Source organism: Megalobrama amblycephala, linkage group LG13 (assembly GCF_018812025.1).
Source record: "Megalobrama amblycephala isolate DHTTF-2021 linkage group LG13, ASM1881202v1, whole genome shotgun sequence".
Taxonomy (NCBI): Eukaryota; Metazoa; Chordata; class Actinopteri; order Cypriniformes; family Xenocyprididae; genus Megalobrama; species Megalobrama amblycephala.
Window position 1 is genome coordinate 21,280,141 of NC_063056.1, and position 27,940 is coordinate 21,308,080.

General features: G+C 35.7%; 1 protein-coding gene across 12 annotated transcripts in view; it reads left to right on the forward strand.

Annotated features, from left to right (window-relative positions):
• The window catches only part of adgrb1a (adhesion G protein-coupled receptor B1a), a 116,627-nt gene that overhangs the window by 64,677 nt on the left and 24,010 nt on the right, over positions 1-27,940 (forward strand). For all 12 annotated transcript variants that reach the window (XM_048152060.1, XM_048152063.1, XM_048152058.1 and 9 more), the window contains 5 exons: positions 3,758-3,901; positions 8,979-9,054; positions 12,746-12,848; positions 13,699-13,742; positions 24,642-24,768. In XM_048152060.1, the coding sequence (XP_048008017.1) occupies positions 3,758-3,901; positions 8,979-9,054; positions 12,746-12,848; positions 13,699-13,742; positions 24,642-24,768 (494 nt within the window). The remainder of the gene's footprint in view (positions 1-3,757; positions 3,902-8,978; positions 9,055-12,745; positions 12,849-13,698; positions 13,743-24,641; positions 24,769-27,940) is intronic.

The following is a 27,940-nucleotide window of genomic DNA, read 5'->3' on the forward strand; positions in this document are numbered from 1 at the left end:
AAAGTTCAATGCAAAGGAAGTTATTTTCTTTTAAAGAATTTGCTGTTTAAGGACTACAACAAATGGCTGGTAGGGACTACAACAAGTTTCTTCCCGGGTTAGTGACATCACTAACCCTAAAATTTACATAAACCCTGCCCCTGAGAACATGCAACAAAGGGCTGAGGCCATGTTGGGCTGCTTGAGAAGAGGAAGAGTTGTTGTAGTAGAGTCACAAACAAGGGTCAATTCAGTGATGGATTTGCACAAAAGATTAACATGATGGCACATGCTAGTCATTGAGTTAAATCAACTCCACAGCAACTACATAAATTTATCCACTAACCATTCAGAAACATCCAGATGCATTCTATAAATTGTAACTTCTTCCTGAGTCTCTCCATCAGTGTCCGACTCCGGTTTGAACAATGTAAGGCTGAACACCGTTACTGACAATTGTCATTTTGCCTGCGTAAGATTCTCCACCTTTGTTGTTGTTGAGCAACCGAAGTGCAAGCTGTTAAAGCTCTGCCCTCTTTTGGAAAGCAGGCCGGGAGCAGCAAACTGTGTGTTTTTGCTCACACCCAAATAGGGGCAAATTTGACAAGCTATAATAAATGATCTGTGGGCTATTTTGAGCTTAAACTTCACAGACACATTCTGGGGACACTGGAGACTTACATTACATTTTGTAAAAGGGGCATTATATTAAATGAGAAAATCTTTAATGGTTTTCTAAGAAGTTTCTGGTGCTAAGAACCAGCATAATTTGGTTCTGGTTTGGCCTGCACTGCAAGTCAATCTCGTTCAAAATAATTTCTTTAACCCTCTCTGCTGTCTCTGTCAATAAAAATGGGGGGTGGGGACTCAGTTACTGTATTTAGTTAGTTAGAAAAAATGTAATTTCCAACATGTCATTATATCAGCCCGGTTTCTTGTAAACACAACTTCTGAGGCTGAGATTAATTAGTTGGTTACTTGGATGTTTGGTTAGTTGGAAAGTCATGAAACACAAAGAAAGCAAATTTGAGTAAATCAATCGTAAAACCATTTGTATGTAAATTGTTCCATTACATTGAATGTAATAACTTTCAATATATAATATTCATTCTTTCAGTCATAAAGTACAAATGGCTTTATGAAAGATTTATTTCACAGATTTATTTTTTGAGTTTCATTACAGAAGAGGATTAGGGCCAAGCAATAATAAAAAACCATCTCGAGATTAAAGTTGTTAAATTTCGAGAAAAAAGTCGAAATAAAATGTTGAGAATAAACTCTTTAAATTACGAGAAAAAAGTCATTAAATTTCGAGAAAAAGGTTGAGATAAAATGTTGAGAATAAAGTAATTAAATTACGAGAAATAAGTCATTAAATTACGAGAACAAATTCATTAAATTATGAGAAAAATGTCGTTAAATTTCGAGAAAAAAGTCGAGATAAAATGTTGAGAATAAACTCATTAAATTATGAGAAAAAAGTCGTTAAATTACAAGAACAAATTCGTTAAATTACGAATTTGTTCTCATGATTTAACGAATTTGTTCTCATAATTTAACAACTTTTTTCTTGTAATTTAATGACTTTATTCTCAACATTTTATCTCGACTTTTTTTCTCGAAATTTAACAACTTTTTTCTCATAATTTAATGAAATTGTTCTCATAATCTAACGACTTTTTTCTCGTAATTTAACGAGTTTATTCTCAACATTTTATCTCGACTTTTTTCTTGAAATTTAACGAGTTTTTTCACGTAATTTAGCAACTTTTTTTCTCATAATTTAATGAAATTGTTCTCATAATTTAACGACTTTTTTCTCGTAATTTAATGAGTTTATTCTCAACATTTTATCTCGACTTTTTTCTCGAAATGTAACGAGTTTTTTCTCGTAATTTAACGAGTTTATTCTCAACATTTTATCTAGGGATGTCCCGATCACGTTTTTTTGCCCTCGAGTCCGAGTCCGAGTCATTTGATTTTGAGTATCTACCGATACCGAGTCCCGATCCGATACTTCTATAATACATGAAAAAGAATAAAGAAGAGCGAAAAAAACAGATCCAGGAACAGTGCTTTTCAGGTTTTTCAGGAATCTAACAATCATTTTCACGTACAGAAAATGGATAAAGTAATCAAATATAAAATATCACTGCATATTATCTTTACTGTATAAAATAAATAAAGATTAATCATTATTGAAGTTACAAAAACTATTCAGTCAAGAGCAGTGAGTGATTTCTTTGTTATTTGTTGTTTGATTTAACATTAAAAACAGGCAGCAGGAATAGTTTTTTTTCCCTATAAGACATGCACGATCCAGTACATATACTGTTACACATGCGCTGTCTTTCTCAACTAATATACGTTCACTTAAGACATAACCGACTATGTTTGCTAGGATACTCGCTAAGACGGGCATGTTGACATAATTTTTGTATGAATTTGTCCGCTGAAGCGCAAGACTTGAAAGAGAACTCAGTATTTGCGCGCTGACTGAAATAAGCGTGTGCGCGCTTCGGATGAGTGCACACAAATCTTCTCACAGTGCGCGAGTTCTCTTTCGCGTCTTGTTCTTGAAGGTTTAAATCAGCAAGGCTTAAATGAGTTAGTTTAAACACAGACAGCAACATGTGCTGTTCAGGTCTCACCTGTATCAACACCCGGGTGATGACGGCGTAAATGACTGGACATTAGTGCATACGGCACTCGCAGTTAACAGTTTACAAAGAGTGACTGTTTTGTCCACACTTTTTGATTATCGTTGTTGCGCATCCATCGACTGAAACATACATTATTTGAACTCTGTCTGTTTTCCACGTTGCTATTTTAAACAAACCATATTAACCAATAGATGCGTCGTCATTCGAGATGGACCGCGGTGCAAGTGCGTACCTAACCGTAAGTGGAGAACCGTAGGGTTCGATTTTTTTACTGAGAACCGTTGCACCCCTAATACATATATATCCGAGTCCTGATCGGGAGGTAACGTCCGATTCCGATCGAGTCTGAAACCACGTGATCGGGCCCGATTTCCGATCATGTGATCGGATCTGGACATCCCTAATTTTATCTCGACTTTTTTCTTGAAATTTAACAAGTTTTTTCTCGTAATTTAACGAGTTTATTCTCAAAATTTTATCTCAACTTTTTTCATGAAATTTAACAAGTTTTTTCTCGTAATTTAACGAGTTTATTCTCAACATTTTATCTCGACTTTTTTCTTGAAATTTAACGAGTTTTTTTCTCGTAATTTAACGAGTTTATTCTCAACATTTTATCTCGACTTTTTTCTTGAAATTTAACGAGTTTTTTCTCATAAGTTAACGATTTTATTCTCAACATTCTATCTCAACTTTTTTCTTGAAATTTAACAAGTTTTTTCTCGTAATTTAATGAGTTTATTCTCAACATTTTATTTAGACTTTTTTCTCAAGATTTAACAACTTTAATCTCGAGATGTTTTTTTTTTATTATTATTGCTTGGCCCTAATCCTCTTCCGTATTTCATAAATAAATAAAAAATGGTTTTTTTTACAAGTATTGTAAATTCTTTCTGTGATTGAAATGTTGTCGGTGTGAAATGGTACAGAGATTATGGTTGGCAGCAGAAAGCTGAGATCTTAAAAGAATGAAAGAGTTTGAGCTGAGAGAGTTTGTATGGCAGAGTCGTCTGACAGCATGACACTTTCTCTAGTTGAGATGTGATCGCTGTGCAGTGAGTCAGGATATTGGTGTTGCCATGGATCTTACAGTTCCCTCTGGATTCTCCCTCCAGTGTTGAGTATTCACAAGCGGCCTGTCGCAGGAAATGCAGATATCACTTTCCCAATGAAGGGATGGAGGGGAATGGTGGACTGGGCTCGCAACTCTGAGGACAAAGTCAGAGTGGCTAAAAACATCCTGGTCACTGGAAAACCAGGTAAGAAAACATACAATCTTATATGACTGCACTCACATATGCTTGAAAACACAGTGATCTAGTGGTACGTACAAATGCTACAGATACAATGCCTTGGTGCTCATATGGGAAGCACAGGTTTGAATCTGGCCTGCATTTTGTGCTCGTCTAGGGCCCTATTAAATCAATTTTATTTTTTCCCAAAATCATTTTTGACAATTGAATTGAATCAATTGAATCATTCTTCAATATTTAACCAAATGAAAATATAACAAATATAACAATATTTCTAAAAAAATACAATATTTAACAAATATAACAATAAATATAACAAATCATTTACAATAAAACATTTTTTTTTTCCATCAAATACTGTCACACAACTTAACTGCATGAATTAAAACTTGAATGTAAAAATCTCTTGATTATGATATTCCTTATAATAATAATAATCTAACCTCACTATTATTATTATTATTATTACTTTCAGTTGTACATTTTACTATATTAGAGTTATATATTTCTATCATAATTTTTTTTCAATTTAAACTTTTATTTTGGCAGACTGACATAAATATCTTTGTGTTTCTCATGAAATGGTGAAATGCTCATTAAGTTTAATGACAAAGCAGCTCTGGAGATGAAGTTCATGTGGAGTGTCCTCATAATATATTAAGATGGCCGACATTGAAAACACCATAGGCCGACATAGATGAAACTATGCCGCTTATTCACTCAGAGACACACAGAACAATCAGATTACATATTTAAATAGAAGTCCTTTTTGCTGTTTAATAATTACACACACTAGCTCATATTACAATTTGATAAATTTTTTGCCAAATTTGCCAAATTCTGTGACATTTCACGCTATAAAGTAAATTCCATTCTTATGCCTGGATTAATAATAATTTCATGTTTCTTTTCTGTTGTTTTTGCTAGTAAAACAGTACAAAACTGCTTTCATTAACAAATCTTTGTTGTTTGTTTGAGGATTTTTTCTCTCCTTTGTTAGAGAGCATATTGCTGTAGACTGTTCGGTCCTTGCCATGTCCGACTTTACAGGCCATTAAAGAAGCTCCTTCCCCCGCGACTATGCTAATAGAGGAGTTGCTACTTAATCAGGAGTCGGCAGGAGCCAATCAGGCGCAATTAGGTTTAATTCCCCTTCCCATTGGGAGATCTGTTGCCATGCTACCAGCGGTGGATTGACAGGTCATCAAACTTTGGACATGCTGAGATGAGCTTTTATATTAATGTTGCTTTAGAATGAGCCAAATGAACGAGGGATTTGACAGACTGAATCCAATGAAACACATTCTCACAGAGGGAACGAAACACTTTCATTCGGATCTGCTCTCGTTTAGTCAATCAAACAAGATGTCTCACTAACTCGTACAGTGTAGAGGTGTGTTCGTTTAGTAGGTCTAACCAATAAAATGGGCCTTCACAGCCTGCATTTTAATGCTATTGGTTCTTCAAAGCAGAAAAGGACACTTTAGTGAAAAAAAGAGTATGATTCATTCACCTAAAAGTGTACACTTAAATTATTTGTTTACAAACAAACACCATGTTATATTTCTATTATATTATATAACGCATGTTATATATCTTATTGTGAACAATTCATCTGTGCATACGTTTCATTTTTAAAAATGTTTCAACCTCATAATGTTCAATCAAAATGTCATAAATGGAGCTTCCAGAAAACATCAACGCCCAAATCAACATCCAATCGTCAACCAAACCAACCAAGTCCACAACATTTTCTCTTTTTTTAATAATCTTTTACACTTGAGCACAATATAGAAAAAAAAAAAGATTTGTCGCTACTTAAAAATTGAGTTACTCAATTACTCAGGTAAATCGAGTTAATGTAAATGGTTAAAGGGATAGTTCACCCAAAAATGAAAATTTGATGTTTATCTGCTTACCCCCAGGGCATCCAAGATGTAGGTGACTTTGTTTCTTCAGTAGAACACAAAAGATGATTTTTAACTACAACCGTTGCCGTCTGACAGTCTTATAATGCGAGTGAATGGTAACACAATTTATAAGAGTCAAAAAATATGCTTAGACAAATCCAAATTAAACCCTGCGGCTCATGATGACACATTGATGTCCTAAGACACGAAACGATCGGTTTGTGCAAGAAACCGAACATTATTTATATCATTTTTTTACCTCTAATACACCATTATGTCCAACTGCGTTCAGCACTCGCTTAGTGAGGTCTGATCGCGCTCTGACAGTGGAAGTGATGTCTAGTATAAGCGCGAGACATCACTGCCGTTGTAAGCAGATAAACAGATAAACATAAGCAGGTAAGCAGATAAACATCAAATTTTCATTTTTGGGTGAACTATCCCTTTAATTGTTGTTTTAAGTCACGTCAGCTTTTTATTATTTTAAATGTAACTAAATTATGTAAATTTTAAAAAGTTAATTTCTTGTGTGGACGTAAAATATTATGTAAAGATGAACTCAATATGCACTGTAAAAAATTTTGTTTTTTTTCTAAGGTGTAAATAAAGCAAATATTATTGAAATACATTTGAAAAGAAAATACTATTTCAGTCTTTGTACTTTAAAATTTCATGTTTATTTCAAAGTGTTGTTTATGGAAGCAATTTGAGTTATAATGTCAGATTTGAGAAATATAAACTCACAACTGTGAGTTATAAAGTGGTGAGAAATGAAGTCAGAATTGCGAGATACTGTATAAACTCTATATCTTGCAGTTCTGACCTTTTCTCGCAGTTGCGAGTTTATATCTTGACTTCTTTTCTCACAACTGTGAGATATAAACTCGCAATTACAAGTTAAGTCCAATTCTGAGGAAAAAATACTTTTTTTCTCAGAATTGCGAGTTTGTATCTCACAATTCAGACTTTATAACTCACAATTGCGTGTTATAAAGTCAGAATTCCGTGATATAAAGTCACAATTGCATTATGGAGTTAGAATTGTGAGAAATATCTGAAAAACACGCAAATATAACATGCAATTGCTACTTTAAATCATGCAATTCCGAAAAAAGTCAGAATTACGAGATGTAAACTCGTAATTGCGAGAAAAAAAGTCAGACTTGTGAAATAAAAGGTCACAATTACCTTTTTTATTTTTTATTCAGTGGCAGAAACAAGCTTCCGTAGTTATTTGCTATTTCTTTGTAATAATTTATAAAATTTACTCGCAAGGTCTGAAAAATGTTTCAAAGTAAATTCAACATAATTTTTTTAAATTAAAATTTTAAAATATATATATTAGGGCTGTCAAACGATTAATCGCGATTAATCGCATACAAAATAAAAGCTTGAGTTTGCCTAATACATGTGGGTGTACTGTGTGTAATTATTATGTATATATGAATACAAACACATTCATGTATATGTTTGAGAAATATGTACAAGTATATGTATTCATTTATATTTTTATATAATTTATATTATATTTAAATAAACATATTTTGTACATAATTAACATATTTCTCTTAAATATACACATTAATTTGTGTGTATTTATATATATATATATATATATATATATATATATATATATATATATATATATATATATATATATATATATATATATATATATATACATAATTACACACAGTACTCACACATATATTATGCAAACTCAAACTTTTATTTTGTTTGACAGCCCTAATATATATATATATATATATATATATATATATATACATAATTACACACAGTACTCACACATATATTATGCAAACTCAAACTTTTATTTTGTTTGACAGCCCTAATATATATATAAATTACATGAAAGTCACTTGCTTAATATGAAGTTCTACAAACTCCTTTTGTATTATTTTGTTTTTTACATTCCTCTAATACTCTGTGTTATACATAAATGCCCCCTCGGGTCTCATCTGTTCCCATTATTGTGGCTTTGGCATATTAGTCGGAGGGGAAGAGGGGTGGGCAAGCAAAAACTCGATTACCCTGAGGGAGCTCAAAACTGTCATGCCCCCAACCCCTGTCTCCCTCCATCAGTCTGTGTTCTTGTCCATAGGACCTCAGCTGCAGCCCTGGAGCTGTGGCCTCTGTCTGCCGCCTGGCACCCCCTACAGACTCTCTTTCTTTCTCCCCCTTACCACGCATGCCAGTCTGCCACATGTTTTGGCATGAGCTGGAGCAGTGTAGCTTGAAGACCAGATGGACTTTATGTGTATGCATGTATGTGTGTGTGCATTGTTTTAGGAGGTTCTCCTGGGTGCTGTTCTCCGACAGTGATGCAGTGTGAGTGTGACAGAGGCTGGACTGCTGGCCTTTCCCCTCACACTTGCCTTTTTAACAGCAACAGTCTCTTCGTTAGCACAGGAAATATCACCTTGTCATTACGATACAACCATGATTTGCTATATATACACTGCAGTTCAAAAGTTTAGTTTGGTATGATTTTTTTTTATGTTTTGAGCATAAAGAACATGAGCATAAAGTCTCTTATGCTCACCAATGTTGCATTTATGTGATCAGAAATGCAGTAAAAACAGTAATATTGTGAAATATCATTACAATTCAAAACAACTGTTCTTTATTTTCTATTATATTATAAAATGTAATGTATCCTTGTGATTTCAAATGCTGAATTTTCAGCAGCTATTACTGGAGTGTCACATGATCCTTCAGAAATCAGAAAATGTCTTAATATTATCAGTGTTAATTTTGTGCTGCTTAAAATTTGTGTGAAAACTGAGATTGTTTTCAGGCTTCTTTGATGAATAGAAAGTCAAAAGAATAGCATTTATTCGATCTTTTGTAACAGTATAAATGCCTTTACTGTAAATTGTGATCAATTAACTACAAGCATTAGTTTCTAACAAAAAAAGTAAGTCAAACTTTTACTGACCCCATCCATCCATCCATCCACCCATAATCTCCACTATACAGTCCTATACTGTACAGGCCTCTAAATGAAAGGTGTGATAACACACAGATCAAGTCTATATCTCAATGACCTCTTCTTTAATAGCATTTCTTTCCCAAATTATTTTTCTTACTATTTACTTCACAGGAACTGAGGTGATATATCTGTTATTTGTCTGTATGTGTTTGTGTTATAGAAGAAGACAACGCGTCAGCATTTGTGACTGGCATCGTATTGTACAGAAACTTGGGCAGTATTCTCTCTCTACAGAGGTGAGGCTTCACTTTTACTTGGTGAGACTTAAATTGGTAGCAGCACACAAAGTAAGACTGCCTGCCTTTTTGGTAGTGTTTGTTTACTCTAGGCTTCATATATGCCTTAAGCTGCACCATCTTTTCAAGTTATAGCATTATTAAGCTGGCTTGAAAAAGATCTACTACTTAAGCTTATTATTATTATTCTTCTTAGACTAAATTTTATCCTGCTACTCTTCCTAGACTGTTCAAGCTACAACCACCAAACTCGGACTAGACCTTCAGACTGTTCTGACTCGAGTTGCTTTATGTTTTCAGACTGATCTATCTATCTATCTATCTATCTATCTATCTATCTATCTATCTATCTATCTATCTATCTATCTATCTATCTATCTATCTATCTATCTATCTATCTATCTATCTATCTATCTATCTATCTAACTAAATCTATCTATCTATCCATCTATCAAACTAGATCTATCTATCTATCTTTCAAACTAAATCTATCTATCAAACTAAATCTATCTATCTATCTATCTATCTATCTATCTATCTATCTATCTATCTATCAAACTAAATCTATCTATCTATCTATCTATCTATCTATCTATCTATCTATCTATCTATCTAACTAAATCTATCTATCTATCTATCCATCTATCAAACTAGATCTATCTATCTATCTTTCAAACTAAATCTATCTATCTATCTATCTATCTATCTATCTATCTATCTATCTATCTATCTATCTATCTATCTATCTATCTATCTATCTATCTATCTATCAAACTAAATCTATCTATCTATCTATCTAACTAAATCTATCTATCTATCTATCTATCTATCCATCTATCAAACTAGATCTATCTATCTATCTTTCAAACTAAATCTATCTATCTATCTATCTATCTATCTATCTATCTATCTATCTATCAATCTATCTATCTATCTATCAAACTCTATCTATCTATCTATCTATCTATCTATCAAACTAAATCTATCTATCTGACTAAATCTATCTATCAATCTATCTATCTATCTATCTATCTATCTATCTATCTATCTATCTATCTACAGTATCTATCTATCTATCTATCTAACTAAATCTATCTATCTATCCATCTATCAAACTAGATCTATCTATCTATCTATCTATCTTTCAAACTAAATCTATCTATCAAACTAAATCTATCTATCTATCTATCTATCTATCTATCTATCTATCTATCTATCTATCTATCTAACTAAATCTATCTATCTATCCATCTATCAAACTAGATCTATCTATCTATCTTTCAAACTAAATCTATCTATCTATCTATCTATCTATCAACTCTCATAGCAACCACCCAGAACAACCTAGCAACCACCCAGAACACCATGGCAACCGCATAGCAATCACACAAACCCCCCTGGCATCATCCTTGCAACCAGCCCGGGTACACTAGCAACCACATAGCAACACCCTAGCAACCACCCCGAGTACCCTAGCAACCGCATAGCAGCACCTTTGCAACCACCCTGAGTACCCTAGCAACCACTCAGATTACAATAGCAACCGCATAGCAACACCTTAGCAACCACCCTGGGTACCCTAGCAACAGCGTATCAACACCTTAGCAACCACCCCGAGTACCCTAGCAACCGCATAGCAACACCTTAGCAACCACCCTGAGTACCCTAGCAACCACTCAGATTACCCTAGCAACCGCATAGCAACACCTTAGCAACCACCCCGGGTACCCTAGCAACAGCATATCAACACCTTAGCAACCATCCAGAGTACCCTAGCAACTGCATAGCAACACCCTAGAAACCACCCATAATACCTTAGCAACCGCATAGCAACACCCTAGAAACCACCCTGATTACCCTAGCAACACCTTAGCAACCACTCCGAGTACCCTAGCAACCGCATAGCAACACATTCACAACCATACCAAGTACCCTAGCAACCGCATAGCAACACCCTAGCAACCACCCAGAATACCTTAGCACACCCTAGCAACCATCCAAAATATTATTTCTAAATCTACTAAATCTATTTCTTATCTATCTATCTGTCTATCTATCTATCTATCTATCTATCTATCTATCTATCTATCTATCTATCTGTCAAGCTAAATCTATCTATCTATCTGTCAAGCTAAATCTATCTATCTATCTATCTATCTATCTATCTATCTGTCAGGCTAAATCTATCTATCTATCTGTCAAGCTAAATCTATCTATCTATCTATCTATCTATCTATCTATCTATCTATCTATCTATCTATCTATCTATCTGTCAGGCTAAATCTATCTATCTATCTGTCAAGCTAAATCTATCTATCTATCTATCTATCTATCTATCTATCTGTCAAGCTAAATCTGTCTATCTATCTGTCAAGCTAAATCTATCTATCTATCTATCTATCTATCTATCTATCTATCTGTCAGGCTAAATCTATCTATCTATCTATCTATCTATCTATCTATCTATCTATCTATCTATCTATCTATCTATCTATCTATCTATCTATCTATCTGTCAAGCTAAATCTATCTATCTATCAAAACTACTAAACTAAAACTTAAACTTTCAAACTGAAAACTCTCAAACTTCAAACTTTTAAAACTGTTTCAAACTTTCTGGACTGGCTTTTTTTAAGCCAACTTAAAGTTTGTCTTCAAACTTTTTTATCTAGTTCGAGTTAAAATAGCAACATTTTTAATAGGGTTGTTGTCAAATTTATGTTTTATTTATCTTGACAAACTTTGTCGGAGCTTTTGATTTTTCATCCAGAGCTATACTTGTATGCCTATCACCAAGTGAACTGAATTTTCAAAAATGATTTAGCATCATTACCATTTACTCTCCCCTCATGTCGCTCCAAACTTTCATGACTCTCACAGAAGATGATATTTTAAAGAATGTTGGTAACCAAACAGTTTTGGTTACCATTGACATCCTTTGATTGGACAAACAAAAAACTGAGACATTTCTAAAAGTATCTTTAATGTTCCACTGAAGAAAAGGTTTGGAACGACATGACAGTGAGTGAATGATGACACAGTTTAAATTTTTTGGTGAACTATTCCTCTAAAGGGACTTCACACAAAGTTATCTCTCTAATAGGAAAAATAATTTCATAAAAGCACACACTTTAGGCCAGATTTAACAGCTTGCGCCAGCGCAAACCCCGCTGGCATTTTGGCATTAAAAAACTACTGTTATGATTTACTAAAGAAAAATGGCACTGAAAAGGCTTGGATACAGTTATTTTGCAGCTGACCTTATTGCATATGCATTTGTAGGAGTTTCCCTTTCAGATGCAAAATTTATGGGAGGAGAGTATTTAAATGAATCATGCAAGGTGATTTGTCTTCAAGATTCAGCAGAAAGGTGTATACTTTTTGTTCTTTCGTTTTCAACCTAAACTGACTGCAGTCCTTATTTGCTGAAATGTGGTGATTTTGAATCAGATACCTTGTGACGCTTTTTATTATTTTGTATAAATGAAAACATGTTTGACTGTAGTGTATGGATAGATGAATGTGCATAGGCTGATATTAGCAAATGACGTACATTTGAGACAGCGCAAACTGAAGAGTCTCGTGTGGGGAAGTGGCAGCTTCTTTGAAGGTCATGACCTCCACTCTTCTTCCCCCTCTGTTTTTTGCAGTCCTTCTCATGTTTTCTTTCATCCTTCTCTGTATTTTCACAGAAATAGCACAGTGCTGAACTCCAAGATGATCTCTGTGACAATCAAACCCACTCCCAATTCTCTCTCAACTCCACTCGAGATTGAGTTCTCGCACCTTTACAATGTAAGTCAGTCTGCCCTTTAAACCCATGCGCTGCAACAAATGGGATGTTTTTCAATATTACTCAAACTATGACTAGAAAACTGTCACTCTAAAACATTAAAATGAATTCTTTTTTAATTTTATTCTTGTATAATTCTTCACATGGTGGAATTTTTCCCTCACATACTGCAGGATGATTTTTAAAATGCTTTATTAAAAACATTCATTCTAAAAATAGCTTTAGCTTATTTTATTGTTTCCAAATTTTTAAGAGTGTTTAGCCATTTATCAGAATTTTACTTAAATTACTATTTAATTATTTTTAATTAAGATGTTTTAATTTTTTTAATTTAATTTATTATTTTCCATTATTATTATTATTATTCAATTGTTATTAAGATGTTTTAATTATTTCTAATTAGGTTTGTATTTATGTGTACATAGTTTTTAAATAATAAGAAATTGTTAAAATAACTGTCCTCAATACTGCTGTCATTACTATTCTTCCAAGATTTTTTTCTTTTTTTTTTTTTTTTTTTTTTTTTAAAAAAAGCTTGTAACTTAATTGACTTAGCAAATCCAAGGCTCCAACTTTTTTTTTTGCAAAAAAAAGAAGAAAAAAAGATTACCATCACATATAAGTATCACACAAAGCATCAAAAACCACTTGGAAAAGTCCACTTTGAAGCTGATGCCAATGATCATATCTTTATTCCAGGACTGGATGAAAAACGGTTTGAAGAAGTTTCATATTTTAAGATTTCAGGCAGTCAAAAGTGCCTCTAACTGAAGAATCACCATTACATATTTGCAAGGCAAAATCACAAGGTGACATCCTTCTCTGCCTCTCGCCCTCTTTCTCTCTCCACAGGGTACCACAAACCAAACCTGCATTTCCTGGGATGAGAATGACAGGTGAGAACCCGTTTATTGATTTAAATCTGTTTTTGCTGTCTGCTGAGCTTTTGCGAGGAATCTTCAGTCACACAGGTGTATTTCCCATGGCTTTAGAGGAGGGGTGTGTTGATAAAGGGTTAGAGACAACGTCCTGTTAAAGAATGTTAAAACATTGATGGAACGTTGGTGACAGGGGATTCTGTATGCTGCAGATAACTGATCAGATAACTGATCTGACACCAGATGATTGTTGCACACGACGTTCCTTCTGTACTATATACACATCAGCAGCAATTATGGAAATCACACTTCCATTTTAAGCAGAGAAGAGAGACAGAAAGCAAGCTACATTGAAAAGCAGTTAGAAAGAGGAGAGAGAGCGAAAGAGACAAGAAGGGTCTGGCAGTAGACATGCGCTTTCTGTAAAAGAACGGAAATAAATCGCAAGGTTAATGTTGTATAAGAGTTTTAGCATGTTAACAAAAGGTATTTTTGTGGATGTAGACATTTTATTATTCTATTTATGATTATTTATGAAACAGCTAGTGTTGTTTTAAGCCAAATTTGCAAACTGAGATGCTTTCGAGGGCCACCAGTAGTGTCATCTCATTCATATGTATACTGCATTTGGTATCATGAACCAACAATGAACAAATTTTCTCAGCATTTATTAATCTAGGATAGTGTTCATTTATAAATATACCCTTGTTCATATTAGTTAACATACAGTACCATTCAAAAGTTTGGGGTCAGTAAGATTTTTATGAAAGAAATTAATACTTTTATTCATCAAGGGCACATTAAATTGATCAAAAGTGACAGTAAAGACATCTATAATGTTATAAAAGATTTCTATGTTGTTCTTTTAAACTTTCTAATCATCCAAACATCTAGGATAAAATGTATTGATAATAATACAAATGTTTCTTGACCACCAAATCAGCATGTTCGAATTATTTCTGAAGGATCATGTGACACTGAAGACTGGAGTAATGGATGCTGAAAATTCAGCTTTGCCACAAAATGTTTATTTATATATTTTTAAAATACATTTATTATATTATATTACTATTTTTATTGTATTTTTGATCAAATAAATGCAGTCTTGGTGAGAATAAGAAATTTTAACATGAAAAAGTAAATAAATACATTTGAATGGTAGTGTATGTTAATTTATATAACTTTAGCGTATTAGTATATGTAGAAATTAACATTAACCTAGATTAATAAATACTGTAAATTACTGTATTATTCATTAATAATTCTTTATACTTACAAAATTAACTATTGTTAACAAATTGAACCTTATTGTAAAGTGTTATCATATGTATTTCCTAACTGTGTTAAAGAAATAGCAGTTACATAGATGTAGAATTAATTAAATGTTCACATTATATGTTCTTTAAAAAAAAAATCCTCCTATAAGCTACATTCAAGTCTCAGAAAGTTTTATACACTATAAAATATAAAGGTTTATATCATTAGGTAAAAGAATAGGCACCTTACATTCAAATGGAAATCCATCCCGTCATCTCAATAATCGTCTCAGTCATCTGAATAAATGAATGCTTAGCCTGTTATCACCAAAATGATTGGTTCGTTTTTACCAGTGCCGAGAAACATAACAGGTAAATCATGACAGCGTCGCTCTAAGTGCTTCACCTGCGGAATTTACATCTGAATTATTATTGTCACATTCAAAATACACAGTGCGGAGTTGAAATAGGAGACTCATTATGTATTACCATGAGAATAAGTTTTGTTTCATTAGCAAACATGAACAGAAACATTTCTTCTTTCTTTGCAGAGAGAGCAAGCAAAAAAATTGAGACTGCGTCTGTGAAGCCAGATTCTATTGAAAGAGACAGACAGACGAGGAGCAGCAGAATTATGTTGTACTTTAACAAAGAACCGTGGGCCTCCTGGTCATGCTTGTACTTTCACCCCCTACACATCCATCTGCTTGGGCTCTCTTTTGTCTGTTAAAACTGTGAAAGACTAGTCTGTGCCCATAGCACTTAATGCAGTGTAGGTGGAACATTTGCATTTAGATGGATACATATAGATATGTTACAGATATAAAAACTTTTTCTGCCATTGCCTCGAGGGGGAAAAGACAGAGAACAATAGAATTAAAAAAAAAAAAATCTGAAGAAAATGTGAGTACAAAACTCAATAGTGCTGCTATTGGTTATAAGGGCATTGCTGTGCCATTGCTAAGGAGCTTCATTTGGTTTTTAGTGCTTTGCTGTGCAGTCACTAGGGTGTTCTTTGGTTCCTTGCTGGTCCAAGTCAAAAGCATCACCTTAAAGGGGGGTGGGGGGGTGTAATGCTATTTCATGCATTCTGACTTATTTACACTGTTAAAGAGTTGCATTCTCATGCTAAACTTGGCCAAAGTTTCAAAACACAAGTTGGACGTATGACGGATTATTTCTGTGCTAAATACACTACTTCTGGTTTCGGACTGTTACGGAGAGTTTTTTTTTTCGAGTTTGTCCTGTATGACGTCAAAAGAGAGTGGAATTCCTTGTTGGGCACTTCTCCCTGATAAGCGTGCACACGCACATCACTCAGAGCAAGAGCATGCCCATCAACGCGCTTGATTCGGGATACGGAAGCCGAGAGATTTTTCAACAGTGGATGTGTCCCAATTCAGGGGCTGCACCCTTCGAAGGCTGCATACATCATCGAGGCAGTCTCATTTAAGAAAAAAAAGCGTTAGATTGCAACGTAAGAAACAAATTACAGTATTTTACACCTCACAATGAATATCAGTCAATTTTATTATGGTTACTTTTTTAAATATGACTTCCTTGATGAAGTATTCAGCCTTCAAATGCGATCTCCGAAGGACGCAGCCTCCGAAATGAGACGCAGCTCCTGTTTTTCGTTGTGAGGGAAAGATGACCTTTTTCAGCTTCCCAAAGAACCCAGCTTCAAGGAACAGAGGATGAAGTTTGTTTTTCCGGGGCAGCAATGTAGTTGTGCACGTATGTTTGTTTGTTCCCGGGATTTTGGTGATGAATACTTTGTAAACAAGTCCCAGTTCAGTGCTGGATTTAAAGATCGCGGGCGGTGAGTAAAGCTGCATCAGTGTTTTGTTGGCAATCGGCACCAACCCGGCGCCAAAAAGTGTATAAAATGTAAACACCATGAACGTTTTTGTTCCCTTTGTATTTATAATGATGTCGCAGCTATACGATCTCTACACAAAAGCCGTGCGCGCTCATGACTCTTTAGCTCCGCCCACGGCACTGACGGCAGGCACGCCTCCAGGAGCTCTGCTTTTTTTGGAATGACTCGGTTTAGTGTATCTATCTTTTATAAATATGATAAAACTAAAGACTTTTCGGAGATATGAAGGATGCATTGTTACTCTAGATGTACTCAAGATCTAACAAGATTGGCAGAAACTGTGTGTGATTTACTGTGTGTGATTAACCACAGAATAGTTCAACCATTTTCAACAGTGACAATAAGAAATGTTTCTTGGGCACCAAATTGGAATATTAGAATGATTTAGAAGGATCATGTGACACCGAAAACTGAAGTAATGGCTGCTGAAAATTCAGCTTTTTCATCAGAGGAATAAATTGTACACTTTACAATATGTGACCTGTGCTGACAAAATGGTTCGGAATGCGCACGGGCTAGTTATGAGCTACAGGCAAAACAAGTCAAAAATGTCGATTTTGGTCGAATTTGAGGTTTTCACAAAAATGAGTTCATTAAGCCCTCATCTAGCGATCCAAATTCTTCAAATAGGCCTATTAAACATCTAAAAGTAGGCCTATCTTTATTTGTTTGTTTTCTGAGAGGAGTACTTACTTACTGGCGCTGACCGACAGATAAACAGAATTACAGTACAAAAGTTGAATATTTATATTTCCCTATAGATATTTGGTTTTGAACAGGTGTGTGCCAAATTAGATATTATTAACAGGAATTTTAAGGTATGGTTGCTAGGTGATTTTGTTTTGGAACCTTCAGAACTTTAACTCAATTTTTCTCAAAACTGACTTTGCTGACTATTGATTTTAAACGGGTGTAGTTCAATCATTTTTTGTCGGATTCCAATAACGTTTTTTTTAATAGAGACTGTGAAAATATATTTTTTAAATTTGCCTATTGCGACTCATTTTGCCAGCACGGATCACATATATTAAAACACAAATAGTTATTTAAATTTGTAATAATATTTTACAATTTTACTGTATTTTTGAGCATGAGAGAATTCTTTCAAAAAAACTAGAAAGTCCACATACCATTTATAGGGACAAGAATAATAAGTCTACGGAAAAAAATGTTTTAACTTTCAGCTGACAAAAACATCATAAATTAAATTTCTTACAAAAGTAAAAGGCGCACCAAGCACCACTTATAACAAAAGAATAAAAAAAAAAAACATTAATGCAGAGAAATGAGAAGATGAAAAGAAGAGAGACAAGGAGAAGGGTGACAGAGAGGAAGGAGTGAGATAAAGGGAGCGAAAGAGAGGGTTAGAGACAGGAAGAGGACAGTGAAATGTAATCTGCCTGCATTGAGCGAGGCAGAGGAGTCGAGGCTGGTGTGTGTTCGGTGCGAAATTAAAATCCATCTTGGACAGCTGCTATGATTAATGAGTTCATATTTGGGAGAGAAATTGGAATGCGAGGAGGCGTCCTTGTCACTGACTGTCTTTTACTTAACAGCTTTAAAGAGTGTGGGCTTTCTGTTGACTCGCACTTCAATCACACCCTAGCGATACAAGCCAGTCATTTTTTTCTTGCTGGTTCATACATGATCCTTCTCATTCATACATTTACTTAAAGTGGCCATATTATGCCCTTTTACAAAGTCTTGATTTTGTTTTGGGGGTCTACAAGAATAGGTTTTCATGCTTGAATGTTCAAAAAACAATATTTTTTGCATATTTTACATTGCTTCCCAGTCTGTCAGTAATTCACTGTTAAGTTCCTTTCTCTATGAAGTCCCTCCTTCCAAAAAGCACAATGTGCTCTGATTGGTCATCTCGACCAGTGTGTTGTGATTGGTCAGCTGCTTCAGAAATGTCACGCCCCTTACCATAACCGTGAGTTTAAAGCCCTGGTCTGGTCTGTTCTGTTTATGTAGTTTTTCTTTGACTACCTTGTGAATCGACGTCCCTAGGGCACGGTTGCCACCTTATGGATAAACTAATTACTGCAAAAACAAAATTAAATTTGCATGTGTGATATGTGCGTACAAGTACGCACGGTTACAAAAATCAGTTCTGATGACGAAATTCGCGTCACACGCACTCTACACTGACCCTCGAGTAAAAAGTGAAGTATACTTTGGGCTTTAACACACTACTAATGCAACTCAACTTTTTTTGCTTATGCCTTGTTTGGGAATTATTTAAAGGATTAGTTCACTTTGAAATGAAAATTAGTCCAAGCTTTACTCACCCTCAAGCCACCCTAGGTGTATATGACTTTCTTCTTTCTGATGAACACAATCAGAGAAATATTAATAAATATCCTGACGCATTCGCGCTTTACAATGGCAGTGAACAGGGTTTGCGAATTGAAGAAAGTGCATCCATCCACATCCATCCATCATAAACGTGTACTCCACACGGCTCCGGGGGGTTAATGAAGGCCTTTTGAAGCGAAGCGATGCATTTGTGTAAAAAAAAAAAATCCATATTTAACAAGTTACAAAGTAAAATATCTAGCTTCCGCTAGGCCGCCTTCTATATTCAACATACGAAGAAAGTGTAAAACTCTTGCAGTTCAAAATGCTTACTCTACATCCAACACCTTCCCTATTCAACTTACGGAAAAAGTGTAACTGACACGACGCCAGTTTACACTTTCTTCATAACTTGAATACGGAAGGTGGTCTGGCAGAAGCTAAATATTTTACTTCATAACTTGTTAAATATGGATATTTATTTTACACAAACACATCGCTTCACTTCAGAAGGCCTTCATTAACCCCTCGGAGCCTTGTGGACTACGTTTATGATGGATGGATGTGGATGGATGCACTTTCTTCAGCTCATACTCGTAAACCCTGTTCACTGCCATTATAAAGCTTGGGTGCGTCAGGATATTTATTAATATTTCTCCGATTGTGTTCATCAGAAAGAAGAAAGTCATATTCACCTAGGATGGCTTGAGGGTGAGTAAAGCTTGGGCTAATTTTCATTTGAAAGTGAACTAATCCTTTAAATGAGGAATACTGTGACCTTCCCAGAAGAAAACTCAAGACTACATTCGAGGCATTTCAGAGTGTTCAGAAACTGTGCTTGCTGATATAGGAATAGCTCCTTTTGGAGAGGACTTTGTGTTTTGTAACTTTGCAGACCTTTTTCATGCTCAAACAGCAACATTTAAGTCGGCATGAAATGGAAGTTGTGATAGTCATTTCTTCACTATTGTGACATATATCCGAGTGAAACAGCTTCACAAACAAGAACAAATGTAGGGTGGGACTTGAATTTGTCCACCGGAAATTGGTTGAATCTTTGTGATTTGCTATTGATGCAATCTTATGTGAGTAACTTTTTTTCCTGCTCTCGCGCCAGTTCACATCATCAGAGAAAAGAGATGTCGCTACACGACATAGGGGAAGTTATTTTGATTAAAGGATTAGTTCACTTGCAAATAAAATTTTCCTGATAATTTACTCACCCCCATGTCATCCAAGATGTCCATGTCCTTGTTTCTTCAGTCGAAAAGAAATTAAGGTTTTTGATGAATACATTCCAGGATTTTTCTCCTTATTGTAGACTTCAATGGACTCCACTGTTGAAGGTCAAAATTAAAGTTTCAGTGCTTCAAAGGGCTTTAAACGATACAAGACGAGGAATAAGTGTCTTATCTAGTGAAATGATCAGTCATTTTCGAAAAAAATACAACTGTATATGCTTTATATAAACAAATGATCGCCTTCCAAGTGGTTCCGCCAAAACCGCACTTTCGTATTCTTCAAAAAGCTTACGCTGTATGTCCCTATTCTACTTACAGAAAAAAATGGAACTGGCGCTGCGTTCGTTTCGTAAGTAGAATAGGGAAGAAGTAGGACATACAGCGTAAGCTTTTTGAAGAATACGAAAGTACGGTTTTGGCGGAACAACTTGGAAGACGATCATTTGTTTATATAAAGCATATACATTTACATTTTTTTTTCGAAAATGACTGATCGTTTCGCTAGACAAGACCCTTTTTCCTCATCTGGTATCATTTAAAGCCCTTTGAAGCTGAACTGAAACTGTGACCTTCAACCGTTTGGAGGCCATTGAAGTCCACTATATGGAGAATAATCCTGGAATGTTTTCATCAAAAACCATAATTTATTTTCGACTGAAGAAAAAAGGACATGGACATCTTGGATGACATGGGGGTGAGTAAATTATCAGGAAAATTTTATTTGAAAGTGAACTAATCCTTTAAAGGTTACAAGGGCGCTTGAATTTAAAAAAAGCACGGATAAATCATTTAGTTAATAATGCAATATTCTGTATAAAAAAATTTTTAAAAAAGAATTGCCAATTTTAATTTCATAGTGACCTTATGACATTTTGCATGCATTCATATATTTAAAAAAAAAAAAATCTTTAATTGTTTATATGGCACAAGCTTGCTTTTCTCATGCATCTGTACTTGGCATGTTCTCTGCAAACATGCACACTACAGCTGGACTGCAAGCCTGGTGATCCAATTACACAGCCGTGCTGTGCTGTCTTTATATTTGTGTGGTCGACACAAAGTCTTAATCGTATCACGCACAGTGTCTGTGCAGTGGGTGATAATATATATAGTTTCAGGTTTATGTGCTAATGTTAACACTGAGCCCTCCCCTGGGGCTGCAACACACTGTGCTTCCAGCTCTATACTGTTTGGCCCTCAACGCTCTTCTAGCCCCAGTGCATTGTGGGTATCCTAGACTGCAGAGCTCTACCGCACAGTGGGTTTGGAATGGTGCCGGTAGCCTTGAGTTTGTGTGGAAAAGCGTGTGTGTGTGTGAGTGTGCGGGAATATATTGACTGCACGTTGCAGCTGGATGAAGAGGACACTACATGATTGATGGCTTGCTATTTGGATCAGTAGTGCATGGAGTGGGTATGTTTTGATATGACTTTCATATCACTTTCATTGATGTCATTATGAGGTCTTTGTTACAATTATTTGAGCGTCAGATCAGACACAGCCGAATCATGCTGTCAAGAGGGTTCCTCATCAAGATTATGAGATTCAAATTTGTGTAGGTGGCTTAATAGACTAATTATTTAGTGGCTTTGGGCACCAACCACAACATAAGGGTTTCTTTAGTTGTATTTATGATATTTATGCTTTTAGTGTCATCTGCTTTGATGCAGGTTTAATGGCAAGCATAAAACTGACTCAATTTCTTGCAAAGAACAGAAAGATGTGGTTTAATTTCCTTTGGGTCCTATGAAAAGTCAGCTTTTTGATGACATTTATTTTTAGAGTATGTCTTAATCTCTCCATATATTATAATATTCGATGATATTTTATATTATTCACAGTTTTCTATTCCAGTCAAGCACATGGTGATTTAGAAAGAACATTCATGCTGGTCTGCAGTGAGTAAATGGGTTGCAATTCACAATAAGGTCCAATAAGTTAACGTGAGTTAACATTAACAATGAAAAATACATTTGATACAGTATTTATTAATCTTTGTTAATGTTATACAACTGTCCATTGTTAGTTCATGGTAGCTCAGATCCATATAATATTATTAACAGATAAATCATTTGATTTTAACTGCATGATAAATGTTGAAATTAACAAAGATTTGAAAATGCTTTAGAAGTATCTTTCAAATCTTTTGTTCATGTTAACTAATATAGTTAACTAATGTTAACAAATGCAACCGTATTTTAAAGTGTTACCATGATTTGTTCATTATTCTGTATCTGAACATATGGGACATTGTATGCTAATCTATCTGTAGATAGTAAATAGTAAACCTAAAACACTTTGACTGTTCAGTTTTTCCCCCCCCCTCATGTTGTGCTCCAGGTCTCAATGTCCCAGTGTAATATCCATCCTCTGCTCTGTTGCACATTTCCTCCACACTTTATAAACTTACAAAGTTTTGACAGGTAAAAGAGACTGTTCTTTACTCCACTTGTAAGACTTGCTGCGGGCTAAACATGGTGTGAACGGTGAGGCTAACCCAAACTGTCCTTTGGGAACTTTCATTTCAAAGTGATTCTGTGTAGTTTGGAGGTATTTTGGTGTTTTGCAATGCAGCAAGCTCTAGAACCAGTGCAGCAACAACAACATTATTATTATTATTATTATTTTGATGATTATAAAATGTAGGCACTTACACCGAATTCCTGTGCTAACGATAAAGTAAAACGATGCGGTGCTATGGTGAGTTGTTCACCAACAGACAACCAATAATATACTGAGTCAACGCTTCCCTCATTAAATATTCATACTCTTTACGGTGCACAGAAAGTTTTACGCGTTTTATTAATTTCAGTGTCTGAGTAAAAAATGGCATTGAATTGTGATGCTAACACAGTTAAAGGTACAATATGTAATCATTTTGGCCGCTAGAGGTCGCTAGAAGCCTATTCAAAACAAAGGCGTAGCTTGATGACGCCAAGTTTTAGCGCAGAATCTTGGGACATATGGTCTCCACCTCAACGGACGGTGCTAAAGAATAGTGATAGGACGCGGGAAAAAATCATGTTCATGGATGAGGTTATTTAGTATGAAGCTTAGCAGGACCGAGTGTTGTGGGAGCTTCCGCTTTTTCGGTCATGAGTATGAGGTAACACAGCTCTGTTTATCATATTAGATACATTTGAGTGTGTTGAAAATGATGTTATAACGTTACTCTGTGCGTTCACTCGGTGGCTACTGCGAGACACTTGTTTGAGACACACTGCAGTAAGATAGATCGATTTTAGAATATCATATTAAATATTGGATGGCTTGTGTTGATAAATGGCATGGAATTAATTTTGAAACGTATTGTATGATGGAGAAAATTATGTATATCTGTTAATACAAATAATTATGTCTATTAAAATGTGTAATATATTAAAGCGTCTTTGGTGTTTCCATGGTTTCTACAAAATAAAACCGGAAACCGAGGGTTAACGCGGGTATGACGCAATTGACAGGCGACTCCTCACACGTCCCGGAGCCTTGGTTAAAATTGCAATTTTCTCACGATTTACAAATAGTTGAAAACATTTGGGATTTTGTAAGTACTCAAGTGAACAAAATATATAACACTGGCCTAGTGGTTATTGGATATTTTACTGTAAAAATATTACATATTGCACCTTTAAGAGTCTCGTAAATTCGGTTCTGCCACCAAATTTGTATGCCGACATTTTACAAATTTTTACAGATCGCGTGCTCGTCACGTGATGTCAGTGCTTCATGAACAAGCTGATAGGAAGGTTAACCCACTATTATGTCATGTGAACCGGAACCTGGCTACCCAAGATTAATTAGCGTACAAACCCTGGATAATATGTGTGCAGTGTGAAACGGGATAACCCAGGATTATGTTTACCCGGGTTTAAAAATGCGCATTCTTTTCAATGTAGCATAATAATAATAATAATAATAATTTAATTAATTAGTATTACATTTATTATTATTATTATTATTGATAATAAATGATTTGCTACTTAAACAGTATTTGTTTTATTTTATTTCAGCACTTAATAATTTCTTACATTTTGTAGCTGTTTTTACATCAGCTAACCTGGCCATGCAGAAAGCAGAGGTGTGCGCTGCATCACATCGTCCATTCATCTGTCTTTTCACTGTCTTTTCTCGCGCTCCGGCTCTCTTACGGCGAGCTCTGCTGGATTAGGGAAAATAGCTGTTTTATCGCGCAGGGATTTGATCTCATTCCGCGCTCTTGTCTGTCTCCGCTCCGCAGCTCGTCGTTGCTGGGCTCCTGGTCTGCGCGAGGCTGTAGAGCCGTGCCCGTCGACTCCAGCACAACCAAATGCTTGTGTGACAGACTCTCCACCTTCGCCATTTTAGCACGCCTCAATCCCGATGTGGTAAGTCGAGCCATTTCTTTTGTTTCCTTTAATGACCAAGAACGTAAAAAGACGCGTTTGTGTGATATTGTGTGGTTTTAATGTAGCGCTTTTTTGGTCATAGGCGTCATTGTCGTTATGTATCAACAGATCTCTCTCTCTCACTCCCCCCTCTCCTCCTCTCCACGACATGCCAGAGCCATACAGCAGATTTAATTAAAACAATCTTTAATGTGTTCTGAGTATATGCACAGATGTTTATGACAAAAATGATGTTTTGCTATGTTTGTTTAATGCCAGAACGCAGTGCATGAAACATGCTGGCTTTCATATTGGATTTGCATACATTAAATGTTTGTACAGAGAAAATGCATGTGGTTAATAATATAATGGTTCAGAATAGCTCTCTAACTACATATGTTAAAGAAGACAATCACTATTGTTTATAATGAAATACATTTTGTTTAAAACACACCAACTCACAAATTCCCATATATATTTTTATTCATATTTTATGCTCTTGTGGACAACTCAAATACATTTTGCTTGATACATTTGAAGGTTTTTGTTGGCCTTTTAATGAGTGTAAAAATGTATATCTTAATTACACACCATTGGATCATTTGGGCCTTAGAGGGTTGTCTTTGTGTAAATATGTCTACCTTTAAAATGCCATCTTTCTATAAAATGATGGGATTTGGTTTGGTTTAATGCAGGAAAGGGCCATGTCTTTGTGTGGAATTTTCATTCAGTGTGATTAGTTATTATTAGACTGGAAACTGCCTCTGAAGCAGTTTATTCACCAGTTGCCGTGGAAACAGCATGGGCAGTGGAAGTTCTTAAAGCTATAGAACACGCTATAACACTCTCTTTGTGCAGCTTGGCCCAGATATGAGCCAGAGAGCCCAGAAAAAAAAAAAAAAGAGGAAGAGGAAGCTTGACACCCTACTGGCCAAAACAATGGCCACGTCTTCTCTCATTTGCCCTGCCAAGATGTTTGAGATTGGCTGCTACAAGAACAGAAGTCACTGTTGTGACACTGTTTTGATTTGGGAAACCAAGCGAAAAAGGGACATCATAACAAAACAGAATTATGATCTCAGCATTACACACAGGCTATGGTGCATAAAGCTGCAATATCCATAAATTTTTTAGGTTAGTTCACTCAAAAATGAAATTTCTGTCATTAATTACTCACCCTCATGTCATCCCAAACCCTTAAGACCTTCATCTTTGGAACACAAATTAAGATATTTTTGATGAAATCCAAGGGTTTCTGAACCACACATAGGCAACAACTTCAGTGCACATTTTGAGGTCCAGAAAGGTAGTAAAGACATTGTTAAAATAGTCCTCGTGACTAAAATGGTCCAACATTAATGTTATGAAGTGACAAGAATACTTTTTGTGTGCAAAAACAAAATGAAAATAACGACTTTATTCAACAATTTCTTCTCTCCCCTGTCAGTCTCCTACGCTGTTGACACAGTGAACGCAGTGCATCGCTTCTGTGTTTACATACAAACGCCGGCTCAGTATTGGCCGACGCTGTATACGCGAGCACAACGACGCATGCGTGTGATGCCGACGCAGGAGCCGGAAAATAACAAGTCTGACGTAGAACACGGAAGCGCTGTACTGCGTTCACTACGTCAACAGTGTAGGAGACTGACAGGGGAGAGAATAAAGTTGTTGTTTTTGTTTTGTTTTTGCGCACAAAAAGTATTCTTGTCGCTTCATAACATTAAGGTTGAACCACTGCAGTCACATGGACTATTTTAACAATGTGTTTACTACCTTTGCTGCCTATGTGTGGTTCAGAAATCCTCGGATTTCATCATAAATATATTAATTTGTCTTCCGAAGATGAACGAAGGTCTTACAGGTTTGGAATGACATGAGGGTGAGTAATTAATGACAGAATTTTAATTTTTGGGTAAACTAACCCTTTTATGGTAAGTTTTTCCAAGTGAAAGAGGACATATAAGGTAAAAAATGTATTGTGATACTTTGCTTTGGCAATTGGAAATATGGGCTTTTTTTTAAAGAGTTTATATCGAGTTTAGGCTTACAACCAGGGTTAGGTGCTCTACATCAGTGTTATTCATCTTCGTCTTTTCCCTCTGATTTTAGGGATAAGTTATGGGTAAAGTTAGGGTTAGGTTTAGGGAAATGGTTAGGACTAAATTTTCAGACAGGAATATTGTTCCAGGATCTACAAAATATTACTTGGCAAAATCACGGTGACCATATTGATATATTGCCACTTCTTGCAGCCAGTTTACATTATACACATTTGTTTCTGTGTTTTAGAGGGCTCCTGTGTGCATTTATGTGCTGCTATTTGCCTTCATGGATGTGTATGTGTAAAGACTGCATGATTTGCATGTCTCTTCACAGTGAACCAGAGAGCCATAGCGGTATGCTAATCGCTCGCCTTATGATGGCTCCGTGTCCCGCTCTACCTGGTCATAAGGACGTCGACTACGGGAGTGTCGCAGTTCGCTCTTTCCATGCCTCGTGGGAAGCATATTGTGGGGATTTCATTTGTGTTGCCGTGTGCCAACAGAAGGGAGGACCGCTCCTCCCCTTGGCTCCACTCCCTGTCTGTCTCTCTCTTTCTCTAGCCTTCACGCTCCAGACCCCCACTGCTATGCTGCTAATTATTCCTGCAGCTCCACTTGCCACCTCAAAATGGCCCATCCAACGGCCCCTCCGCTGGCAACTAGCGTCCTACAGCTTCAGAATGATAAAGAGCCAGAGAAACACTTCTCTTCCTCTCGTTCCCTCCCACATTCTGAGTCTGAATATACAGTCAGCTGCAGTACTCATGAAAAGAGAGAAAAAAATAAAGGGAGATAGTACACTGCAGCTATTTTAATCACACTCCAGTCTTTCTACAGATGTTTCCAGCTTTGAACCAGGCTCTGGTTTACATGGGTCAGAATGTCTTACGCTGTATAAGCAGTTTGATGTCAGAAAATCGCGGTGGTTTTGCCCAGACTGAATATTTATGAGCTAAAGCTTGTAGAAATGCACAGTTACACTGCAGTTGTACTTGGATGAAGCTCTGAATACATCATTCCCAAATATGGGTCAGTGAAGATGGCGAGAACAAGAAACTGCACGCTGTGTTGAGGTATTTCATGTTATTACATTCTTCTGAGGTAGGCCATTGTCTTTTTGCTCATCT